Raw genomic sequence first — 25491 nt, 5'->3', positions numbered from 1 at the left:
ACTACTTGTGTGTAGAAAAGTTAGAATAAAAGGTAATTCTTCTGATAAAAGTTTTAGAGGGCTCTCGGGCATATATAACAACACCCTGTTCTGGGTTGGCCCATCCTTCGGCCATTAACATCGGAGAGCTATGTATGTATGTGCGTGGGGGCTCTCCACGTATCATGGCTGAATGAATAAATGAGTCTTCTACAGGAAGCTCACAGAAGGATGCAATGCCTAGCCCAATTAACAAAGAGATACGCCTGCCTGTCACTCTTATTCAGAAGGCAGTTCTACGGTGAATACAGCAAAATACAAGAACAAAAATTATCAACCACCAATCAACCAGCTGTGTAGTACCATAAAAGCAAACATCAATCAGTCTGCTATCACAGATAGAAGTTCTGTTCTTGTTTAGGCAAGATGAACTCTCCACTTTCCAGTCCAGTTTGGTAATGAATGGAAGCGTTAAATTTAAAGCTAAAAGAAGGCTGGCAAACTGAAGCCCTGAGATATCAAAAATCATAATAAATCTACAAACAGACAAAAGATTCTTTTCAATTACTGAAAAAGGAAACTGGCCAACAATCTAAGAAAGCTGTAACACCTCCTGTGTCTATATAAAGGATTACTAAAGTGAAAGCACATCCAAAAATCTAGCCACTTACATGGCTGCCTGCAGTCTAGAGAGAACTAGTTGGCCTCATCTAATTGTGTATCTTGCTTTGGTTTTACTAGCTGGATTATGCACTTCTTTGCTTTTGGTTGTGAGAATCTTCTTCCTTTTCCTTTTTCCACTGCAAAAACCTTATTCAAAGAACAAAATTTCAAGAACAACCCAGGAAAGAAAACAGAAAATGCATTCAGGCTCTGTCTGATCCCCATGAAGGGGAAGAGGAGGAACGGAATGACAATTGTTAAGTGCTAGACACTGTGTTAAGTACTTTTTATATGTTTCCTTCATTAGACTTAAGAGCTATTTTTATGCCTACTAATTAATGCCAAACCTGAAAACACTCAATTTTAAAAGGCAAGCTTTTAGAAGCAAAGTTTTCTAACTCACTTTCTACTAGACTGAAAGAAAGCATCAAGAAAGGGCAAGAGTAAATAGTGAGTTCATCCCAGACTTCTGAGGCCAGCATTTGATAATCAAATATGAGTTCACTGTAATAGTGATGAGTATCTCTTAAGAGAACTAGGTTTTCTCGGAGAAACTGAAGAATTAAATAATGTTAGAAAAAGACAGATGGAAACATGAAAAAAATACAGCTTAAAATTTAAAGAGATCTGATATTTAAAATATGCAGCTTTGCCAGCAACAACGTTAACACTGCAGAAAAGCTAGATAGCAAAGTCAAGGCACTTTAATTTTTAAATGGGGTCAAATGAAACTATAAGGCCTATCATGGGAAGAAACATCCCCTAGTTGGATTTGCTTTGAGACTTGCAATGAGGCAGGGCAATGTCACATTTATCTGGAGTGCTAGAGGACCAGGAAGCACTTTGTAACATAAATGCCTTTTCTGAAGCTCATTAAAACCCAAACTACTCAAAATATTTATTGTGGAAAACAAAAAAATATGTATTTACATAGAGTTATTTACACAATACTTTCTTAATAACTGAAGTTTATTATGTATAGCTTTATTGTATGGGACTACTGTACATCAGTGTTCATGGCTTTTCTCCAGTTTCCAGCAGTTCTGTGAGCCACTACAGTTCTGAACGGCCTCTAAAGGCTCCCCAAATAGCAAATGCACAGCTTTTGTACCGGGCTGTACGACAGCTATGTGAGTGCCACGTGAGCTCCTCAGGGGCTTTTCCCTCAGCTCAGTTTAGGATAAGCAGTTCTGTGCTTGAAAAGCCTGAAGTGGTGGGAAGACTGGTCTTGGTTATATGTGGGGTTACTACACTTGTCAGCATACTTTTAAGAAAAACTACAACATCCAGTTGCTCACTCATGTTCTGTGTAACTTCCTGAGTGTGATCTATCAGTAAATCATTCTAAGCTATTAGAAGGCTTTTTGTCTTTCGCATGTAGTATTAGAGCACCACCTTGTGTCAGAAACCTGAGCACATGAGCAGACATGTTTTTGAATACCTTAGTTGTCCAAAGTTTTACTGTCCAGTCAAATGATGAAGTGACAAAAAGATGTGAGAAGTCCACTGCTCCAACAGCTGCATGACAATGGATGCCAGTAATTGGTCCTTGATGTCCCTCAAACATCTCACTGATTCCAGCTTTGCTATTTCGTAAGAGTGAAAATGTTAGGGAAATCTCTTGTAGGTAGACCACTTATAAATACATGTTATGGGCTTATTTATTACACTTTGACATAATTTCAACTTAACTCTGTGCTCATAACACATCAGAATAACTTCTGTTGAGTATTACTCCATCCAGATTTGATAAAACTACTAGAGCAGTAAGTATATTTTGGAACCATAAACATCATGCTATTGATGACAGAGCTCAAAAGTCTAATATCTGAGGTTCTGAGGTGATGGAATGGAGACAAAGGGATGCTACATGGAACAGAGAAAATCTGGCTACTTTTAAATCAAAAGCTTTAAAGTGGAGGTGATCTGTATTTGAGATGAAATCTGGACATTCAATTTTTTTTTTTTAAGGAAGCAATTGATAAGGTACAGCTAGACAATTTCAAAACAGATTGAACAGCAGGAGAAATACTAGTCAATTTAAAATGTGTACGTGACATTACTGTACAATTATCAGAGGGACTGAAGTAAGGCTCAACATCCAAATAAACTGAAATGGGAAACTGGCTGAAAAATCTTAATTTACAACTTTAAAGGTCAATACATGGCATGTGCATTTTGTATTTGTAATTTCCTTCAACTAACTCCTGTGAACATGTGCACACTTAAAAAAATCACAACATACCACAAGCCTCAAAATCCAGAACACATCATGATCCAAAATAACCTTTCATTTAAAAAAAGTATTTAAGTTTTAATTTTATATGCCTGAGCTTAAATAATTTGACACAAATAACGAGTGGCTCTAGGACAGATTTCTACTTGAATAAGAGGCAATTTGTTTTAATGAGATTATTCAAGAGAGAATTTTAAATAACTGCAAATTCCAGTTTAGATTTACCTGCCATGGCGGCATGCTGTGTACACAGAACCTTCTTCACTCCCAACAACAAAGTTGTTGACATCTCCAACGGGGAAGGACATAGATGTCACAGCTACTGCCTTTGACTGTTTATGAACCAATTCCATGCTATCCTACATAATAAGAAAATTGACATTATTTTGTAAATTTGTAATTTTTAATTTTTTAAAGAAAAATTTCTAGTCTTAGTTTGTAAATAATTCTTTTATTATACTATTTATGTAAATTTAGTTTGACTAAATGAAACAGATTTGAAAGTAAAGTATCTATATCACAAACTATTTTTAATACATGTTTAGGTTTATAAACTGTTACTATAAAATATTTATAAACAACATAAGCTAGGGTTTATATAGACTTAAAAAAAAAACCCAACATTTGCCTCAAATGTTCAGTTTTCCAAGTTTAACCTACCTGTGGATGGGAAAGCATGTCCAGACTCCATGAACAAATTTTTCCATCAGTAGAGATGCTAATCAGATTGTGAGCATTCTGTGTTCCAACAACATTTACACAATAGACAGGATGCTAAAGAAAGAGACAGTAAAGAAGTTTCTGGGATTATCTTACCAAAAAAAGAAACAATTTTTACCATATAATCATAGGTATTCAGTTTCATATCCAAACAGTCTCATAACTTGAGGGCATTTTTAATGTGAAGTCCGATGCTATTCTGTTGATTAACAGATTATCTCAGAAGAGAGATGAATTTCTAATAAAACAGATTCAAAAAAAAAAAAAAGCCTTCATTCTTGGTTGCTAATGATGAGGAATTCATTCACACATCAAAGGAAACACATTTTGAGACTACGATGATAGACACCACCAAGTATTTTATCATGAAGGAGGACAGAAATCTAATGGAAATAACCTCTTTACTTACTGTGTGTGCTGCAGCCGACAGTGGAGTTCTTTGCACTGGAGTTCTTTTGTTGCTACGGTTATCCCAAAGCACAATTTGACCTGAATATGTACCACCAACAACCAGATTTGGATGAAATTTTGCAAATGTAGCAGACATAACAGCTGACTGCAAATAAGCAAGATTTTTATACTTAAGGTTCAAATGGAAGAAGCATGACAAGTTATAAAAAAATAAATCTATATCCAAAACATTTTCCCCTTTACTGTAAGGGGAAACCAGAAAATAAATCCACTTAAAAATTTCAGTTTGTTTTAGAATATAAAAATACATCTTTAGAATAGTTTTGCTTCAAAGTCAAATCTAATGACTGTTCAGATAAATATGTTTAAGCAATTCATTGAAGAAAGCAAAAACTTATTTGATTACAGTATTAAATCAAAAGATAACTGAGGCTCTGCATTAGCCTCTGACAGTAATCTGACAACAGAGTATATGCTAGTTTTGATTCAGTTAAGTGTTTTTGCAGAATTACGTATTATTAAAAGATTATAACTTATGCAACCAGAAAGGCTTGCAAATTCTAACTTTCCACTAAATCCACTTTAAAAATCTGCATCTGTTTCCTACTTCAAACATATGTTTCTACTTAAAACTATCTAGTTCCAACTCCTCGGGCCATGTTTAAGTAATTCAGTGGGCCAACCATCTAATTGTATATTCAGCAAATAAGTTCCTGAGAAAATCCCTGTAGAAAAGACACTTTATAAAAGATTCCTTTTATACAATCAATCACAATAACAGAAAATCACAACTGCAAAGGACTTTAGGTGTGATTAAACATAAGAGATGTCAGAAAAGCTAGAAAAGGCAGATCATGTTGAACTGAGAAGTCTTCAGTTTTCTGTTAACATCTGTTTGCAAATATAGGGTGGTTTAGTAAATGCCAATCCAATGAAATCATTCTGTTGACAAGAAAAGAAAAAAGGCACTTGTCTAAACTCATTAGTGAACTCCTAAACTTGGGGAAAACTGCTAAAAGACCATCTTACCTGGCAATGGAACACATACTCTGGGGTGGTTTTTTTGTATTTCATATTCCATACCAGGGCCACACCGTCAGGCTCATGAGGAGCATCTTCATTGTTGTTATAGGAAGCCACGAGTAACTCTGGGTACTGCTCATAAGAACCAAGTAGGGAAAAAATGTCATGCGTAATAAGAACTGTTTTACACTCCTAGTTACTCAACAGTCTTTACCAAATTATTCTGAAAATACAAATTCCTAACACTTCACCAAGAAATGTATCTCTAGAGTTATGCTCACTGGGATGTTTGTACAACTTTAAATTAGTTCAGTTAGTTATTTAAAACGTTTTAACATTAAAACATTTAATTAAAACATGTGTTGCAATTCTAGCCAAAGGATTTGATGAGCAACTGAAATTAGTAAAACTGGGCTGTGGCATAAATAAAATCTGAAATTTTAAATAGTGTTTCTAATCCTTTCTTCCTAAGTACATAAGACAAACATAACATTAGAACAATCATCCATTGTTATTTTAAATGATATATTATTGATTTAGTTACACAAAGTTTCCATAATTAAAATAAAACTACCTGCTTATTATAATTCAAAAATGAGTTAACAGCAACCAATTTTGTTATAATTTACCTGAGATGACCAATCCAAACAACTAACAACTCGATGCTTTGACCAACGTTCGTCAAAAAATTGTCGATTTAATGACAGTTTAGCACCTGCTTGAATCTCTCTACAGGAAAAGATAAAAAATACAAAAAATAAAAAACAAACTGTGTTATAACTTCCCACCCTTAAAGTAATTTAACATTGCGGAAGCCATAGTTTTTAGCAATTAAACATTACCCTTCTTTGTCTTCCAGATCCCTTCCACTGTAGTCAAAGAAGATGTTAATCTGCTCAGAAAGAGCTCTTTCTACAATTCTTGTAGAATGGTCAAAGAAACTTAAAAATTCCTCAGAGTGTAAGATTTGTTGCTTTTCTTCTTCAGTCAGCTCATGAGGTGGGGCTGGAAGACAAATGTTTTTCTGAAGCCTAATTTATGTCACTCAAATCATGTCAACTTACTATTACAATTTGGATCAATGAATGCCTCTCATTTTTTTTAAAGCAGGTTCACCTCTTTGATTTAAAGCATTTTATTCTACCTTAATACATAAATAATAAAAGCAATCTTAACAGGAATCAACAAAATTTTTAAAAGTTAAATTCTTTACTATACCTTTACTATCACTTTCTTCATCTTTCTTTAAAGTTTTCTCTTCTTCAGGTTCAATAGATGGTTTAGGAGTCACTATGTCATCTTCCTCCTCTTCATCTGAAAAAACAGAATAACATAAATGTTATTTTCATGAAACTCTTGAACTATTTCAGAAAGTATCACAACTCTTTAGATAAAAGCAAAAGTGAATCACTGATAAGACAGAACAAGTACAAATAATATAAATTCCATCAACGCAATTTTAAAAAAGGATTAAGTGGGACTTCTTGGTTTTTATACATACCTATGTGGTAAACTCAGCAACAGTCATATCAAATTCTGTAGCTACATAAACTGAAATAAGATATATAAGCAACTAGGATGATGTCCTCATGGAAATCTCTAAAAGCTTGCAAGCATTTATCATTCCAGACAGAACAACATGAAACTCCTACATAGTTTTATGTAGCATGCTGACACATTAATGCTGCAAAATGAAAAAAATCAAATGTCTAAAAGAGCCTACAGAGCTGGCTGCTTACTTGTGATCCGAAACCATCAGTGTCTAATGGGTCTTCATATGGCATAAAGACGGCTTACATTAACTCTCAGGTTGCTATTTGAGAGGCAAATTTTAAAGATAATAGCTATGAGACATTTTCTATTCTGTCATTTTAAACACAGGTCTCATTATCTACCGTTATATGATGTGGCAATAAGCACTTAAAATAATTTTTTCTTAACCTGAATAAAAATATATATTGAGATAATAAACAATGTTTATGACTTTTAAAAATTACTAAATCTCCTCTCATACCGAACTAGGAAATAACTTTAAATTAGTTATTTTTAAATGTTATAGAACATACAACTCTGCCCACCTTCTATTTCACTCCACACTGAGATGGATTTTTATGAAGAAAATGTTTGCTTTTATGGCCTAAGCAGATATATCATTTGTCTATAAGGGAATGGGAGCAGGCGTCTGCGGCAGAGAGCATCTCAAGTAATGAGAGCCCATTCAATAAGGGGACTTCACTTGTTAGTTATAGTCATTTCCCTGACCCATGTTTCAGAATTATCTAAAACACACACACATACGACATACACAAAAGAATGGTCAAGGATGGGAACCAGCTGCCAAGTCATGGTCCCAGCAGCCAGGCCAGCTGACTAGATAGCAACAACCAGATGGCACTGCTGGGATTGTGTCTTTCTGCACAAGGTGGCAATGGGATGGCATAACATTCTTCCGCTTGACTGCTTCCAATCCTGTCTCTCCCCAATGGCGAGCCTGTGCAATTACCCACACCCCAGGAGGCCTACAGCTAAGCCTTTACCCTGCAAACAAAATGCAGCTTGTAGGCCACACCAGCTGCCAAACCACACACATAGTGTTAGGTTTGAAGAGCTATGAAAATCTTTCTAACTGTACAGTATAAGCAATAAAAATATAACTGTACCTGTAGGAAAGAAAGCTTTAAATGACACTGTATAATGCACACAATGATACAACCTCCAACTTAATCAAAATGATAATGACGTATGCCAATCCTACATTACTTGAAATTGAGCGATTTTTACGTTCTGACAAGTTTACAGAACTAGGATAAATGGCACGAATGATTTCAATATATGCTCATACTTTTGAACCAAATGGTGAAGGTTAAAATTTTTCCTTTCAAGGGCCTCAATCAGCCACAAAGGAAAACAGTAATCACTGTCTTTTCAGCCAGCCCAACCGCATTTGTCAGCCCTTTCTCCGTCAATGCAGCCAGAGCAATCAACCTGCCAAACATTCAGAATGGAAAAACAATCTGAAAATACAGGGTATAATGCACCTGCCAGTGAAAATGGCCATTTCAAGAAAAGCTAGTGATCTCAGTGACCCCGCTGAGGAGGCGTTGGTGCAAAGGGGAAAGAACACGTAAAAGAATTCTTAGTGATCGCCAATCTCTTGCACATTGACACTTCCTTACAAAGCATGCCAATTACAGCTTTTGTGCTATTTAAAAAAAATGAAACCTTTTTTTGGGCAAAATTATCACACAGAGAAACAGAAAGACAGTACTCCTTTCTAGATGAATTCTCATATACAACAGATTATTAATCTGAAAACAGTATAACTGGTAACAATTCTATACTATACTGCTCAAACATTATGGTGAAATTCTACCATAAAGTCACTTGCTGGTGTAATGTAATAAAATACTTTAACTATACTTAAAAGTTGACTTTTAGAAATAATAGGATATTTACTTCAATTAAAAGTCTGAAATACGTATTTTTTCATTTTTGGCTAATACTATCAGTTATCCTGATCAATTTTGTTTACCTAGTAGGGTTCACTGTATGTAAATCCTAAAATCAAAGGTGGGGAGTTTGAGCCACCCTGCACAGGTCATCTGTAAGCATTGTGAATTATAAATTACAGCCTCCTATCCACACCACATGCTCCTCCCTCAACTTTGTTGCATTATACGGCTTCTAAGTACCATTTCCAATGACAGGTGTCAAATTCCTGTCATAATGCATATGGTCAGTACTTTCATGCTAAGTGACCTCACAATCTACATATTTAACAGAAAAGATCATGCTTACAGACACTCTTTTCCTTAAAAAATGTAAAATGCAGATGAAGTGTGCCAGGCAGTGATCTGTACCTGCCTACTTTATGGCGTCTGCCATGTGCATTTGCCCATATAGACTGTTTTAGTTCTAGTTGAATGATGAGTATAATCTATTTAAACACCTTTTTTCAGCATTTTATTTTATAATGAATGTACATACCTCCCTTTCTACATAAATTAAAAACTGATTTTAAAACTATGATAGATACTTAAACTCAAGCTTCATAAAAATGACTAAGCTAAATAAAAATTCAAGGAACACTAAAAAAAGATCTGTTCTTCAAAAGTACAAAACAGAATATTTTTATTATAAAGCTAGTTATCTATGTATATCAAATATTTGCCAAAAATGCCTAACATCAGTAACATCGGATTAGAGAATGTTCACCTGAAACCAACACACTTCTTGTTTAAGCTAATACAATTAGCTACTAAAAAACTATTAACATGACCAGAAATACAGTATTACAATTCTAGAGACTTTCTGAGCTAGTCCTGACTACACGATAAGCTATAATAAACTGAAAAGGACTGGAACAGAGCAGGAAGACTGATAAATAGGACTGCCATGTCACATCAATTTATTGATGAATATTCATTGCAGTATGCTAAGTGGTTAACTCCATGCTTTCTCTGACAGGGGATTTAAGGTTATAAACTGAGCAGTAAGAACGCATAAAAGTAGCAGTTACTTTTAAAGTGACAAGTCTCTTGACAACGAATGCTAAGACTAGGTTTAATGAACCACTATATTTTTACTGAGCTAACATCAAAATTGTGATGTATTTTGGTGAGATGGAAAGAAAAGCAGTTCTGTAAATTAAGCTGCATCTAGAAGTAACACCAAAGAATGAAATTCCAGTTGTTGGAATAATCTGTTACAATGGAGTAGGTTAATCAAAGTTAAATCATCTGTGAAATGGGTGGCTTTTGTTAAGCTGAAGGAAGAAGTCTTTAGAACAAGTTTTCTCATCTGTATGTCACATTACATTTAAGAGACATCTAAGCTAAGAATAAGCCACAAAGTACACTTTGAATTATTTTAAAATATTATAATACATTTAACAGATAATATGCAAGATCTTAGGAAATCCTTACTAAACACTGACACTTTTTAATCTATCACTTATCCACAATTCTCAGTATGAAGTAAAAAATAAATCCCATCATTAGTGCATTAATGTTGTTTAGGGAATACATCTGTTGTCTATAAATTTATTAACTAGTTTCCTCATACTAGTGTACTCTTATTTTAAGAGTTTAATATCCTATGAAGAATTCTTAATTTACAAACTAGTCTGATTATTCATGGTACAAAGGAAGTTGCCACTGAGTTCTAAAAATAAAGAAATATGTTGCCTATAAAAATATGACTTATTTTATAAAAATTCAACTTATAAATAACTTCACAAACAAAATGAGAATATTATAGGGAAATGCTTCAATCATTAGTTTAAAAATACAGGATAGATATGACTTTCCTTTGCTACTTTGAAATAATCCTTTCTTTTCTGGATTAACATCCTTTTGAATCACTTCATTTCAATCCATTTGTCCATAATCTCATCTTCTTATACCTTACTCTTTAAAATCAATATTAAGAAAATCTTAGGACAAAACTTCATGAATGTATCAATGGAATCCACTCCTTTTATTCTTTTCTTAAAACATCTAGAATAGATGTAAGGTCACTTGGATTTCCTTAATAATTTAGATCTTCAACAAGGGAAAATTTTTGTCAGGAAATATTTTGAATACAGATTTAATGCTAATTCGGGGGACAAATAGAAAAGGAGTAATACTTTAATTATGCCATTTACTTTAACATAGCTTTTGTCTCTCTACATTGTCTCTTTTTATGTGAAATTCAGTTTTTATTTAGGCAGTATTGGCATCATTAACAGATCCTGTTATTTGTGATCTCATAAATATTACATTTTTCTGAGGCCACAATTTCAGATATGCTGATTAAAGTCTTTCAGTAGAGATTAAGAACAAATGCTTCAATCTTCAATTATATTTATATTCTCACAGATTCTCTGAGGGTTAAAATTAATTTATTAAATGTGTTATTTACTCCAGAATTTTTTTTAAAAATCCATTTTAGACAAGGATATTAACCAGAAGGCCCATGGATTTAGTCTACTTGGGAAGTGTGGATTCCAAATGTTAAGATCATGGAATAAAATATTAAGAGCTATTTACATGTAACATTTTTCTATACATTATAAATGCTAATCAACACATACATGAGGAAAAATATCTGATTACTAAATCAATACCAAAAATAACTACAAAACTCCACATAGGTAAGGAAGTGGAATGATACAAGAAAAATAACACTTCACTGGAAATCAAAAGCCAGGTTCTGGTTATAACCTTGATATTCTCTTATACTGTGACCATTGGGTCATCAATGAACTTCCTTCCCTGAGCCTGTTTCCTCAGGTGTAAACAAGCTGATTAGCTCAAAACTTTGGAATTTCTTCCTCTTAAAAAAATCTGTGTCTAAAAATCACAACAAAAAAAATCCATACTGATAAGGTAGATAAGAAAAAATAACGCCATTTTCAAGAGTCAAAAACTTTTAAAAGGTAAGGGAAGAAAGTAACTTTTTCAGGAGTATATCTGGGGGCACCACAGTCCTGCCATGAGAAGTTTTTTTTACCTACTGAGAGTGAAATTGACTGAGGTCACATGTTCCTAGTCAATCTCATTCACAGTAGGTGCTTTAAGACAGTAAAGCATCTCAGTTCAGAAACAGTACTCCAACTTACAGAGTAAACTTGGAAGCAAGAAGATGGCTAGAATAGGAAAAATGAAAGAAAAAAAAAGCAGAATAAAAACTGCTTTTTAAAAGAACAGATTCAGCCATTTTTAAAAAATGAAGAAAAAAGTCTAGGATCAATTTTTGTCTTCCGTTTGGTAACTCACGTTACTTCTGCACTAATTACACTGCCTACCTAAGTTTAATTTACTGTTATACTCAAACTGTGATTTCAGCAATGTTGCCTCATGGTGAGTTTTGGAATTTGTTATATACTTCTTAAATGAGAACCAACCAGGCTAAGTTTGAGAACTACTGTATTAAACCAATGGCCAAGTACAAGTATAGTTAAGCACAAAGTGTTTTCATTATAAAACCTTAATTTCAGGGTTTTTTTTCCCCTCTGTCTAAAACCTCCACAAATTGGGAAAAGAAACAATATAAGAGCCCTAGATGCGAAAATAAGTGTAATGATATAGAAAGGAAATCATCTCATTTTTATAAATAGCTCCCAGCGTTAAAGGTGGCCCTGTGGTACTAGGGTACATTTCTCATTCTCCTTCACTTCTATACCTCAACCTAAAACTAAAAAAAAAAATAAGGAAATAATTAGCATATAACATATATTCATTAAGCATGTAGAATCAATGAATACTTGTTAGGTCACAAATGAATAAACTGGACCTTTATAAAACTAACATCTAAGTCTAGTCCACACAGGAAAATTTTAAAGGTAGTGGTACTGATACAGACACACATATCCATTAGAAACTGATCTTGTCACTTTTACCTTCTATTGTGAAGATCAAAGCTGCTTATTCATTACTCTTAGCCAATACTATAAAATGATATTATCCTGATGCAAATTTATTAATAAATAAGTTAACTAAGCCATGCTATTCTTTAAAGAAGTGTTTTTCAAACTACAGATCTAAATGAATAAATTTAGTATGTTGTGGTCAACATTGAAACAATGAAACATAAGTAAAAGCAGAAAAAGAACTGATAAAACTTTTTTATCAGTTACAAGCTTCCCCCACTATCCAAAAGTGGAACAATCCTATGAAACTTTCCTTAGTCAAAATGGTAGAAAGTGAAGAAATAGTTACTTTAGGAAACATCTTGTTAATGGATGTACAAAACAAACTGAGATACAGCAAAGATGCTCACAGAAGCAATACAAAGCTATGCTTGGCGGTGCCACTCTCTCTACTCTGGGTGCATGCCACTTCTGTAACAGCTGGCTGCAAAACAAACGCTGAATGCTATTTTAGCTCTTTCGTCTTTTTTGGCAAAAGCAAAAATCCCCCTCAGATTTCTTCTGGTTGGCAAAAACAGGTACTAACATAGGTCCTTCATAAAAGCAAAGTGGCATGAAGTGAACTTCCGAAATTTGGGGGATATCTGTACACATCTGTTATCTCTATGTGCACTGGATTGTAATATAAATTGAATTTCTTACCAGAGGTGACTGCTATAAAAGCATGAAAGTGCTGCTTCTGTGGCAGCAGGAGAGAGAAAGCACACCTTGGAATCAGTCAGACTTGGTTTAGAATCTTAGCTACTAGCTATGTAACCTTTGATAAACTATCTCTTTCAGGTTCAGCTTCTTCATGTGTGAGTAGAACCGATACTTAACTCAAGGTTTGGTGAGAGGATTAAGATAATACAAAGCACCTTACACTATACCTGATGTGTAGTAAGACTACTTGCCATTAAAATTTCAGTTATCAATTTGAACATGAAGTTTTAAGAGCTGTTACAAACAAGTAGCTAAGATAACATATTTGGAAGATGCTACCAGGTTCAGTTTTGCTCATAGCATTCAGAGGGATACACAGAACACAAAATAACAGCACATGTTCGTATGTATATACTATGTCATTATGGAATTCAAGAAGGTTATAAAGGAGAAGGTATGTTTCAGTTATGTATCTAAGAGCAAATAATGATTAGAATATGATATGGTCATATTAAAACCAAGAACTGAGACTAATTATTCTTTTTCACCTAATTTCATCAATAATTACATTGCAGTACTATCTCTTGAAAATAACCTGTTTTCCCAGTAGTGACTTAGTAAAGGCATGAAAAAAAAATCCCAAGTAAATAAATTGTTCTCTCGAGCAGGTAAAAGCAATTCCTTCACCAAGTATTTGAGTTTGTACTTACCATATGCCATGCACTATTCAGATCAGGCATTACAGCAATAAAGAAGAAACAGTCCCTGTACTCACAGAAAATTTGGAAAAGAAGCTGAAGTATGATGCTGCTAAAATCCTTGCCCCAAATAATTTCAAACTGAAAAGAACACAGTTTATATTGAACTTCTGGGTCATCAGCTTATCTAACAAATCATGATCTTTTAAATGTTCTTATTATTTGCAAAATAAAAATGGGAAAAAGAATTTTGTGAAAAACTGCCAGTCTTATACTATGCAACTATACATTCAAATTAGTTCAAAGACATTTACACATTCATTTTAAAATTTATATGCATGTCAAAAATAAGCAATTAAAAATGCAAATTTCAAGTAGGATATAAAACCATATGTGAGTATAATGTGTGTTTTGGTCTGTGTACATGTAGATATATTAATTTTTGAAAAATCCATCATAGGAAATGGACTGGAAACAAAATATTATCAATGGCTGTTATACAGTTACAGCATAGACATTACCTCTTCATATCCTTTGTCTTTTCTAAATTCTCTATGATAATAGTACTATAATAATTAGAAAAATTTATTTTTTAAAATGGAAGCTAAATATAATTATAGGTATATTACAATAGGCATCATCCAAAATAGCCTCAGGATGCTTTACATTTCAAACAATCCATTTCATAAGTATGGCATACTTATGCACAGATTGGTAAACAGATAATTTATTATAGGCCCACAATTCCAAAATATCACCAACTCTAAAATCCGAAATTCATTTGGTGGTAAACCCTGAAATGACTGGAGGTAAAGCTATCAATAATCATTATTTATCTCAGTTTGAATATTCATATCTTTTGCTACTGAAATATTAATGCCCTAGATGCTACTGGAGTATTTACATAAGGTACATGTACTTTATTACTTTTCTGACATTGAAAAATTCTGAATTCTAATATATACATATAGCTCCAAAGCTTTCAGATAAGAAGCTGTGAATCTGCACTGGGGATCTTAAGTAAACCTTTATTTGATGTAAATTTATTAGCTTCCCTTGGAAAAATAAGAACTACATACTAAGTTTATACTGAATCATTAGCTATCTGATGAGATTTTGAAAATTAGTCCCCAGTGTGAAAATGGTAATTCCTTCTGGTTGTTTAAGAATCAAAGGAATCCATATTCAACACAACGTCTGTGTATACTTCCCTCCATTTCACACAGATTAAAGGCTCCTATATAATCAACATAGTACAGCCCTTAGATCATAAAAGAGGAAGTTTACGAATTAGCTCTAGATTTGTTCATTAACATGGATAACAATGACAGCACGTCAGAACACAGTATGCTCCACAGAAAATAATTTAACATGATTTCATTTACTATGGGATACACTCTCTTTTAGGGAAGAATTACACTCATGACACAGAAATAGAACACTCCTAAGCTTCTCTCCTTCTAAAGCAGCACATATCAATGACAAAATGAAAACTGAAATATTTATATTCATGTCAACAAAATTAGAAACCATACATGCAGCTTACTTTTCATAACTTCTAAAAGTAAAAGTTTTAAGACTCTAAGGAACAAATACATAAATTCAGAAACCCAAAGCATTAGTTTTATGTTTCCTTGAGAAAATATGCCAAAAAACAAAAAAGGAAGGGGGAAAAAAAGAAAGAAAGAATCCACTCATTTAATATGGGGGCTTAATGACAATCATATGAAGGACAGATACCTTCTTTGGGTTGAGCCATAACTGGAGTCTGAGTTTCCTTTGTATATGTGACGATTTCACGAGGAGGAAAGTCAACTTGTGTAATTTTAGCCATTCCAAGTTTAATAGGTCCTCGTCTAAACAAAGTGAAAATAAATGTTTTTAAATACAACAAATGATACATTTTAACTACATCAAACCATGTTATTTTGGAAAAGTAAGAATTAAACATTGTATATCCAACACTATAATTTAAATCCCTGTTTTATTCAAGAAATTTTAGATGAACAATTAATTGGTTTTATTTTAACAAAAGAATTAAAAGGCAGCAAACACAAAAGATATTTCTGAATCATTCAAGGTGTTGATTTTTCACTTTAAAAAGGCAAATAATTTACTTTCTTAGAGCAAATGTGTAATAACAGAGAAAGAGGATAGGAATTTCAGAGCAGACTGCTTAATATGGTTGATTATAAGAACTGTTTTTGGCAGGGATATAATTCTGCATTTTTTTGAGAGTCAAATACATGGATCTCACTCAGACCATGTTTAGTTCTCTTCACCATTAGGAAACTTCAAGACTGAAAACTAAGTTTCTATTGAAAATCATTTTTTTTCTACTTATATTTTGCAGAAATTGAGAATAATACAGTCAATTTAGATTTTAAAATAAAATATTTAAACTTTAAATTTCTAATCTCTGCATAGCCAATATTGTCCTTGATCTACATATGGACAAACTATGGTACAGATATTTTAGACCTAGAGTATCACAACGTATCTTTTGAATACCATGAAATTACTGAAGTCACTTCTGTTTTAAATAGGAGGAATACATTCTTTTTCGACAAACAGAAGAGAGCTGTGGCTAAGGAAAATGTACCAAAAGAAAAATTTCTTTTATTAGATATCTGGGGGATCTTTTCTTGGTTATTATAGTAGATGTCTAAATTCTAAACCAAATAAAGCTTGCTTTCAAGCCCCCAAAGAAGTTCTTAATTATGAAGCTGTCTTAAAAAAAAATCTAATAAACATTGCTATAACTTCCAGAATATAAATCAGGATATCTGAAATATATATATATATATAAAAAATTGATAATATAATAATTTTTTCTTTTATAAAAACTCTGTATAAAAAGTCTAATAAAGTCAGTACATTTAAAAAATTAATTTTCTCTAGGGTCCCAAATGTGGGCCATAAGAAATTTTTAATGTGTTGTCTACCTTGGGAATAGCTTAACCTTAAAGAAACAAAAAGCATAATCAAAGAATTAAGTGGGAATATTTAAGAACATATGAAGTAATCTAGTATTTTAAGAATAAAATCTGAAATAAGAAACTTTATATTCTGATTTTTAAGACATGAATCATATAAAAAATAAATCATTCACATATCTGGAAAAAAAAGACAGTCAAGCCAACAAAATTTAAACAAGTCACTGAGTAGGGTCTAATAGATAAAAATCACAATACTAGAACAAACATACAAAATAGTCTAAGATTTAGTGATAGATTTAGGGAGGTAATACCTCACTTATCCAAAGCCACTTGTATTGAGAATAAGCAAGCAACTAGGGATGGGAGGAGCCTCAGGGTAGCCAACAAAGAGGCCTTCCAGTTAATATACAAGAAGTTCATACACTTTTCTTATATGCCCTAATTCAAGACTTATTTACTCTTATTTTAGACATAACTCCTCAAGGTACCAGTCATATGTTTTAGAAGCTGCAAATTACCAAGGGAAAGAGCTATCTGAGTCAGACACAACGGCAGCAGCAAACATTTATAATTTGCATTGGAGACTAGAATAAATAAGTGAATGAATAAATGAATATATGAACAAACCAATAACAATATGGGGCCACAGTACAGAGACCAATGGCTCTGTTCCTCTCAAATCCTTAGAAGTCATCAGGGAATCTTAATACAGGAAAATAAATTAATATTCAGGTTGAGTAACCTAGAAAAGGTTCAATTTCATGTAGAATATGTATTAGAAAAAATTTGGCAAGTTTGTATCATAGAAAAACTTACATCAAAAATATAGAAATAATAAAAGTAATTTGGATATTTAAATAGGTAGACTTAGGGTACCTATAAAATCAGATACACAAAATATTTCCTTCAATAGTGATAGAGGATAAATAAGATGTCACAGTAAAATATCACTTTTTTCCTAACTATATACTGCATATTAGAAATTTAAGCAAAATAAAATTAGGACAATTTCACAAAGAATCAAATTAATTATAAAAGAGGGAAGGTAATAAATCTATTCAATACCCCAAATCGGAATCTGAGTGAAGCTGAAGAACTGATGGATCTGTATCCCAATGCAGCGTCCTAAATGGTTGTAGGACAACCATGAAGCATTAGCAAAAAAGGCCATAAGTTAGTCAAGCAAATACATTCTATGAATAGCTAAAGTTATGTTCACAATTAAAAACCACATGTTCTGGTTAGTATGCAAAAACACCAGGTATCACTCAATGCTGTAGTGCATGCAATAAGCATAATATAGTTAAAGATGCAAACATACAACCCAGAATAGTTAAAAGACAGCATTTTCAGATTATGGGAAAGTAATATTGCATAATAATGGATAAGAACAGCCAAAACATCCAATAACCCAAATAACACATTATTTTTGGATGACAAGCAAGGCTATAAAAATAGTTGAAATTTTAAGTTTCCTAATGAAAAAAACATTAGTAAAAACATCTTGGTTAACATATTATAATCTTGCCCAAAGCATTAAATGTGTGCAGGAAATTGTCATATTGGTGAAGGAAATGAGTCAACACATAAGCCTTTTGGTAAGGAAACCAAAGAATATTCCACTGGGATACATAATAGCTAAAGTTTCCAAAATGTGACCCTTCTGTAATTCATGGGTTAAGCACTGCCTTGGGCTTATATGTCATCTGCTTTAGAAAGCAACTAAAGATTTGTCATTAGGAAAAAATAGATTTTTCCCCAAGAAAAATAATTTATGTTCAAAGGATATACTTTAACTAAACTCAGCAGAATAATAATCCTCAATAAATATTCAGTTGTGTTTCAGCTTTGCCTACTGGGTAAATAACTTACACCGAATCTTTTCCAAAAGATTTAAGGCAAATTTAGTCATTTAGTACAAAAGGTACTTTATCACAACAGCATTCTTATAGGTTAGCTATATGTAATAATTATGTACTGTATAATGCTCAAAGGCCCTATTAAAAAGTTAAGCTACCATTTTTGTCAAATATATTTGTTTCTCACTTACATAAAAAATTATAATATGCAACTAAAACTGCTATAATATTTAAATACAAGAAATGATTTCTATATTTGCCTATATATCAGTAAAAGCAATCAGATGGACTGAACTACAGAAATTCTTCATTTAAAAAATATAAAGATATTGAAATTTAAACAGAATTGTGCGTATGCAAAGAAGAGGCCATAGTGAATATTTACTCTGTACTAAGCAATGAACAGCAACAAACTTAGGCTTTGTTAAACCAGAACGGGTTCTATAAGATGCTCTTCAAGGAATGTTCTGTTCACAGCCTTTACATTATATGAGAGCTCTAGCTATTACCAATGACATAGACCTCCTTGTTAAAGATGTCATTTTAGTCTAAAATCAAGTAAAGCTTTACCTTAAAATAGAGCCAGTACTGAAAACACATTGTACAACGAATACAGGATTACATTTGCTAAAGGCATCAGCAGACATACAAAGTAAAATTCCAATATTCTGAGATATAAAATCAGAAGCCTGATCAAAAATGGAAAAAAGGAACAAGAGGCATGGATTACTCAACTGAATGTCACCTATATTTTAGAGATAACAGAAGTGACTGGGAAAGTGAACTAGAAACTTAATGGCATGCAACTTCCTAACCTGCAAAGTTAGAGAAATATCACTTCTCGTGGCCTTTTATATATTTATTTATAAATTACCACCGGGCCCAAAAGAAATTTTTGACACTTACAAATAATGATTTAGATGTTTTGATATCATATTTGGTAATGTCTAACATGATTTTCCCTACTCTCCAAGTATGGAATCTTGTACTGTCTCGGCCAGCTAATGGAGTTGAGTGTACAGGTTCATATCTCACACATCTTCATGCATTTTCAAGTTTATTCTTTCATTATCATAATGCAAGCTCGATTCAAGTGTTTCATTCTCAGACCCTAGCAATTTTTTTTAAAGCCACATATTAAAAAAATGCTATTATTTCACTGCCGATAGCAATTAACAACATTATCTCTCAATAATGAAATCTAGAATGATTTAATGAATTCATAGTTTTGAGTGTATAATATATATTAAAAAGTGAACATACTCAGCCCTCTTGAAAACTAACAATTAAAAATGAGTCTGTGCTCTCAAAGGAGGCAAAGTATATATTAAAATTAAAAAGATATAGTCACCTCATTCAAAAAGAGAATTTTTTCTTCTGTTAAACTATTACTCATTCTCTAATAAAAACAAATACCCCTAAAGATATTTAAATACCTGTTTTCTTGTTTTACATCTCATCATTACAAATCTACACTTTAAACACAAGTTAGCACACTATTCTTAGAACTTTCAATATAGCGAATAACATCTGTAAATTAATGATGTAATCACCAGAATGCAAGTTCCAGGAAGGCAAGGACTATGAACATTTTATTTTCTGTGGTAAACTACAGCATTTAACATTAAATTGGCAATTTGATTAATATGTATTCTAACACAAAATATTTTTCTTAATAGTTATTTATTCCGATACCTATTTACAGTATTCCAATGGGTCTCTCTAATAATCTCAAAATTTTCCAGTGAAACTCAGGAGGACATGTTTTAATTCACTAAGATGTTACATAGTATTTTTGAAAGCAAGCTTGCTGATGTTGCATTAAAATAATCTTTCTACTCCTAATTCAAAAATCAAGAACAATGAGTCCAGAATGAACACAGTATCTGCATTAAAATAATATATAATATCAAACAAAGAAATTTAATAAATACCTTGGGAAATAGTTTTACTATGGCAATTTGTAGAAGGGAGAATAAAAAGCCCTTCTCTTAAAAATACCACTTGCTTACTAGCAAAGGAATACTAACGTATTTGTATAAAAATATACAGATATGAAACAAATAAATTTAGCCTTTAAAAATAAATTTAGACTAAACAAATTTAGTCTTTAATCTATAATACATTCTGTTTTATAAAGTAATATTATTTCTAAGTAGAAACTTTTGACTTTCCTTAAATGACAGAGTTACGTCATTTACCTTCAACAACAGTATTGCTTAGATTCGCAATTTTGGTTCTATATACAGAACAGTTTTGGAAAGCACATCTCAAATTCAAGCTGGTGAGCCTTTTGTGCCTTCTAATTGTTAATGATAACCTGATTATTCAGAAACTGATTAAAGTATTGAGTTTTTGGATTAGCTAGCTCCTTTGCTTCTTTTTTCTTGCCCTGTCTTTTAGATATTCATTACTTGTTTGTAACTTCAATCAGAGGCACAAAGAAAATAAAACTTCTTAGTTTATTTCTTATTAAAAGGTGTGTTGAGGTTTTCCTGAGGAAGACATTTAACTTCTCAGCCCAAAATAAGGATTCTAAATAAAGATTTTTAACTTTTTAAACTAGCTATGTTTAATTTCATTTTAGCTGTCACAAGAAGTCTAAAAATATAATGCTGTTAAACAAACACTTGAGAAATAAGTAATAATATTTTTCTCAATATGATCTTTGGAAAGAAGCTGAAATCTTATTGAACTTTTGAAAATCAAGTCCCAACATGTATGCAGAATCCTAAAACAAGCATTAAATATTGTTTTACAAGGAAGATGCCAGTTTAGGAAAACTTGGAAGTAAATATTTTTTTAAAAATTGAGGTGTAATTGTTATATAACATTATATTAGTTCAGGTGCATAACAATGATTCAATATTTGTATTAATGGTGAAATGATCACCATGTAAGTCACAAAATTTTTTTCTTGTAATGAAAACTTTTAAGATCTACTCTCTCAGCAACTTTCAAATATGCAGCACAGTATTATTAAGTATAGTCTCCATGCTGTACATTACATCCCTATGACTTATTTTTTGTATAACTGGAAGTTTGTACCTTTTGACCCCCTTCATCCATTTCACCCACCCTTCATCCCCCATCTCTGCCAACCACCAATCTGTTCTCTGTATCTATGAGCTTGTTTTTTTTTTTTTAAGATTCTACATAAAAGTGAGATTATACAGTATTTGTCTTTCCCTGTCTGATTTATTTCACTTAGCATAATGCCCTCAAGTGAGTATATACTCTTAAGGTTTGCAGAGCAGTTATTCCTTATTCTTGATATTTTATGCATTATTATTTTCTATCTTAATTGGAACTTAATAGAACAGAATAGCGTTGTTTAACTGAATTGTTTAAATTTGCAATTACAGAATGGAAATTAAGCATAATAGAGAGGTTTCACACTATTTGTACCCAAAACATTTACATAATAGCCAATACAAAGTTTGCTTAAATGGAAAAAATTTAAATGAATTAACACTTCTATTTTTAATATAAAATAGTCAGCATAAAAGCAGTTAACTAGCCAGTGCTAAGTTAATCAAGTGTGACAGTAAAATACTGTTAAAGAAAAAATCTTCCCCCAAATTTACAACAAACAATTTCTACGCCATTTAGATTTCAAAATGTTGGGACTAACTCAACATAACTATTTACAGAGTCCCTCTATAGGACTGACAGTATCTGGGCACTGAATGCATGCTATCATTAAAATATTGAAAGACAATTACTATACCTAGATCCCACTGCGCCATCTCCAGAGTCCTGACTTCCAGCTTCACTCGGTGTGCTCACGGATTTGGAGGATGGAGACATAGGAGGAGGGACTAAATAGTGAAATAGACAGGTATCCGCTGTTACTACACGGAGAGGTTGCTCAGCTTATGACGTTTCAAAAGTAATTTAACATGAAGTAATTAACAAAAAAGAAAAAATAATGGCAAACCAAAAACCAAAAGTACATGAATGAAAATGAACAGTAGAAAGAAGAGGAAAAAGACAAAGTTAACAATGCATGCTGACAATTCATGCAATTTCTCTGGCAAAATGCATTTGGGTTTTATATTAAAAAAAAAAGCAAGATTGTGGAAGGATGCATCTTCATCTCAGCCAATGCCAAATGTGGGCATTAATTTTCAAAGGAGAGCATTCCTTCTCCCCTTTCTAATTTTTCACTTTTAAGATTACCAGATCATTTATAATTATAACCAAAACTCTGAATTTTGCTTCAAAAGTCATTTACTCTCTGGTCTTCTGAGATCTATCTTAAAATGTTCATTTTGTCAAATAATTTTTTCTTTCAAAAAGAAAGTAATGTCTTAAATGATTTCATTTTCCCTCCACGAAAAGTAAAGGGCCAATTTAGAGAAATGACTATTGCTAAAGGAATGGCTCCTTTAAAATGTCCATTAGTTTCCAGCAATTTGGGTGAAAAATGCAAACAGGCCATAAAACAGCATGCCTTCTAGACGTGATGCATAACATAAAGTGATGCATGCAACTTAAATAAGGCAAGACTTAATGGTAACTTCCTTACCCCAGTATTCAGAAAAAACTGAAGTGTACAGACAAAGATACAGACACCCAAAATATTCTTAATCCCTTCTTATAGAAAAATACATATTTTTCATAGTATATAAACAAACAGCAAATGATTTCCCCTAACTTGTCACTTCTAACATTATATACCAACAGTTGAACATGCAGACTTCATGCTATTTCATTTGTAAAACTTTTTGATTACCATTGCAGGGAGTATAGGAGGATCATCACTGCCATCTTCTGGTTAAATTTTACCACAAATGTTCCCAATCCCAAGTATCTTTTTAAAATAATTTTTCAATGTATAATATTAAGTGACTAATACATTTTATGTTGAGCTGCAAGCCCTTCTTTTAACAGTCTACTGAAAAGATGGTAAGTTCCTAGTCACAGAGGAGCCAATCTAAAGAAGTATGTATTTAATTAAAAGTCTGCGTTTCTGGAATAGTCACATTCACTGAACCCTTAAAATTATGTTTAAATATTTACACATGCTTCAGTAAAAACAGTGGGTTTGCTAATCTAGCAAAATGTGCAAGTATAGTAAGATCAATTACATCTTAAACATAAGTACAAAACTCATCAGTCTTATTTTTTCAATGGCAGATTCTACTGGAAACCAATAATAACACGAAAAAAATCTTAGCTAGAATGTTTGTTTCCCAAGATACAGTGGTTAATTCTTGCTCAAATTTCAAAAAACTATAAAAAAACATAATCGAATGTTTCTAATTTTGTGATTAAATCTCAGAAACAATGCTGAAACCAGATTGTCTTCATGTAGTTCACACGTGGATGGCACTATGGTATGTGCTGCAGGTATAACTCCAAGTAGCTAAACGTGACTTATATTTGAAATAAAAGAACATTAATGACCCCTGACTTCTCTTAGGTTACATTTTCTCATCTTTTAGTCCACTTCTCACTGTGAGGCTTCCCCTAGTCTAAGTACCAATTGATACAGGGATAAAGAGTAATCTTAAGAGTGGTTTGCCTACTGCACTGTAAGCACAAATATTTTTTTTTACTAAATTACAGTGAGATACCACAATGTTTTCATATTAAAAGATCTTCAAAGAGGAAATTTTGTAGTCTTTAAATTACATACTTAACTTCAGGCTTAGGGAAATAATTTTTCTAAGTAACAAAGATTTGAGGAAAATAGTAACATTCCTATCAATCTAATTATTTGTGATAAATTATAAAATTCTTTTCCAGTTTAATGTTTTTTTTTCCTTTCTGGTGACTTCAAATATCAGTGACTCCACTCAACAAGCTCATCACCAGTATCTTAATTGGTTAAGACTATATTAAAAAATGTTATTTCAAATTCTTTATGAAAACAGGTTAAATGGTAAATATACATAAATAAGTACACTAAATTAGCCAATTCTCAAATAAAAGTTTCAGAAATAAATAAATTACAGGGGTGAAGCAACCACGTTACCATGGTTTCTCAGGCAGAAGCAAAATAAATCACCATAACTTCAAATTTGTGATCAGATAAAAATCTCTATCCCAGAACTATATTCTTTCTACCAAGAGACAGTTTTCAAGTCAGCTAAAAAAGAAGACTCATTAAGGACTCAAAGTTATTATCTGGTTCATCAAATTCATCTTGCAATAATAAATAGTCTATACCACAGAATGGACAAATCTAGAAAAAGAAAATTACTATTGAAAGAGGAAGAATGTTAACGAGAAAAAAAAGAAGGGTAGCATTATTTGATGACTACCATATTTTAACCCAATTAGTCTAGAAAAATCAAAGAATACAGTAATTGGACAACGAGGTAATACCACTATACTCCCAGACTCCAAGAAATGACCCTCAAGAACAAATAAAAGCATGCATTCAAGGAAGTTAAAAAAAACTAAAATAACTCATCTCTCAAAGCTCAGAAAAGACTTAATTCTAGAGTTTATTTTTAAAGATTATTTAAGAGTCCAATCAGCTTTAGAAATAACATAAGCTATTATTAATTAGCGTTTGCCAAGTATCTGAGATGATTTGCATAAGAACAGTGATTCAATCAGATCCACAGTTCTGTATATAAAAGCTTAAAATCAGGCTTTAAATGTTACAAAAGATTTAATATTAACATATATAAGTGAATCATGTGAATGAACTTAAGCTTCCTTAGAAGTTTAGAGCACAGATACCTATTTCCTTCTTTGAAAACCAAGGAAGAAATGTGAAGTAAACTGAAAAACAAATCTACACCATGGCATTCACTGATCATATAAGTAACACTATAAGGCTGTGACTCTGATTCTCTAGAACAAAAAGCCAAGCAAGAAGGCCTTTCCTGCTAGCTTAGATCTTGGCTTTCCAAGGATATAAAATTAACATTGCTGCCTGTGAAGAAAA

General features: G+C 32.4%; 1 protein-coding gene across 10 annotated transcripts in view; it reads right to left on the bottom strand.

Annotated features, from left to right (window-relative positions):
• The window catches only part of DYNC1I2 (dynein cytoplasmic 1 intermediate chain 2), a 46156-nt gene that overhangs the window by 10323 nt on the left and 10342 nt on the right, over positions 1 to 25491 (bottom strand). For 4 of the 10 annotated variants that reach the window (XM_064484906.1, XM_064484903.1, XM_064484904.1 and 1 more), the window contains 11 exons: positions 22315 to 22459; positions 17791 to 17850; positions 15527 to 15642; positions 6251 to 6346; positions 5875 to 6037; positions 5662 to 5761; positions 5039 to 5164; positions 4008 to 4154; positions 3539 to 3652; positions 3104 to 3237; positions 2084 to 2228 (listed from right to left, as the gene is read on the bottom strand). In XM_064484906.1, the coding sequence (XP_064340976.1) occupies positions 2084 to 2228; positions 3104 to 3237; positions 3539 to 3652; positions 4008 to 4154; positions 5039 to 5164; positions 5662 to 5761; positions 5875 to 6037; positions 6251 to 6346; positions 15527 to 15642; positions 17791 to 17850; positions 22315 to 22459 (1346 nt within the window). The remainder of the gene's footprint in view (positions 1 to 2083; positions 2229 to 3103; positions 3238 to 3538; positions 3653 to 4007; positions 4155 to 5038; positions 5165 to 5661; positions 5762 to 5874; positions 6038 to 6250; positions 6347 to 15526; positions 15643 to 17790; positions 17851 to 22314; positions 22460 to 25491) is intronic. The other 6 variants (XM_031451645.2, XM_064484907.1, XM_064484909.1 and 3 more) reach the window with 3 other exon arrangements.

This window comes from Camelus dromedarius, chromosome 4 (genome assembly GCF_036321535.1).
Source record: "Camelus dromedarius isolate mCamDro1 chromosome 4, mCamDro1.pat, whole genome shotgun sequence".
NCBI lineage: Eukaryota > Metazoa > Chordata > Mammalia > Artiodactyla > Camelidae > Camelus > Camelus dromedarius.
The sequence above is the reverse complement of the archived record's forward strand: the minus strand, read 5'-3'. Positions and strand labels throughout refer to the sequence as shown.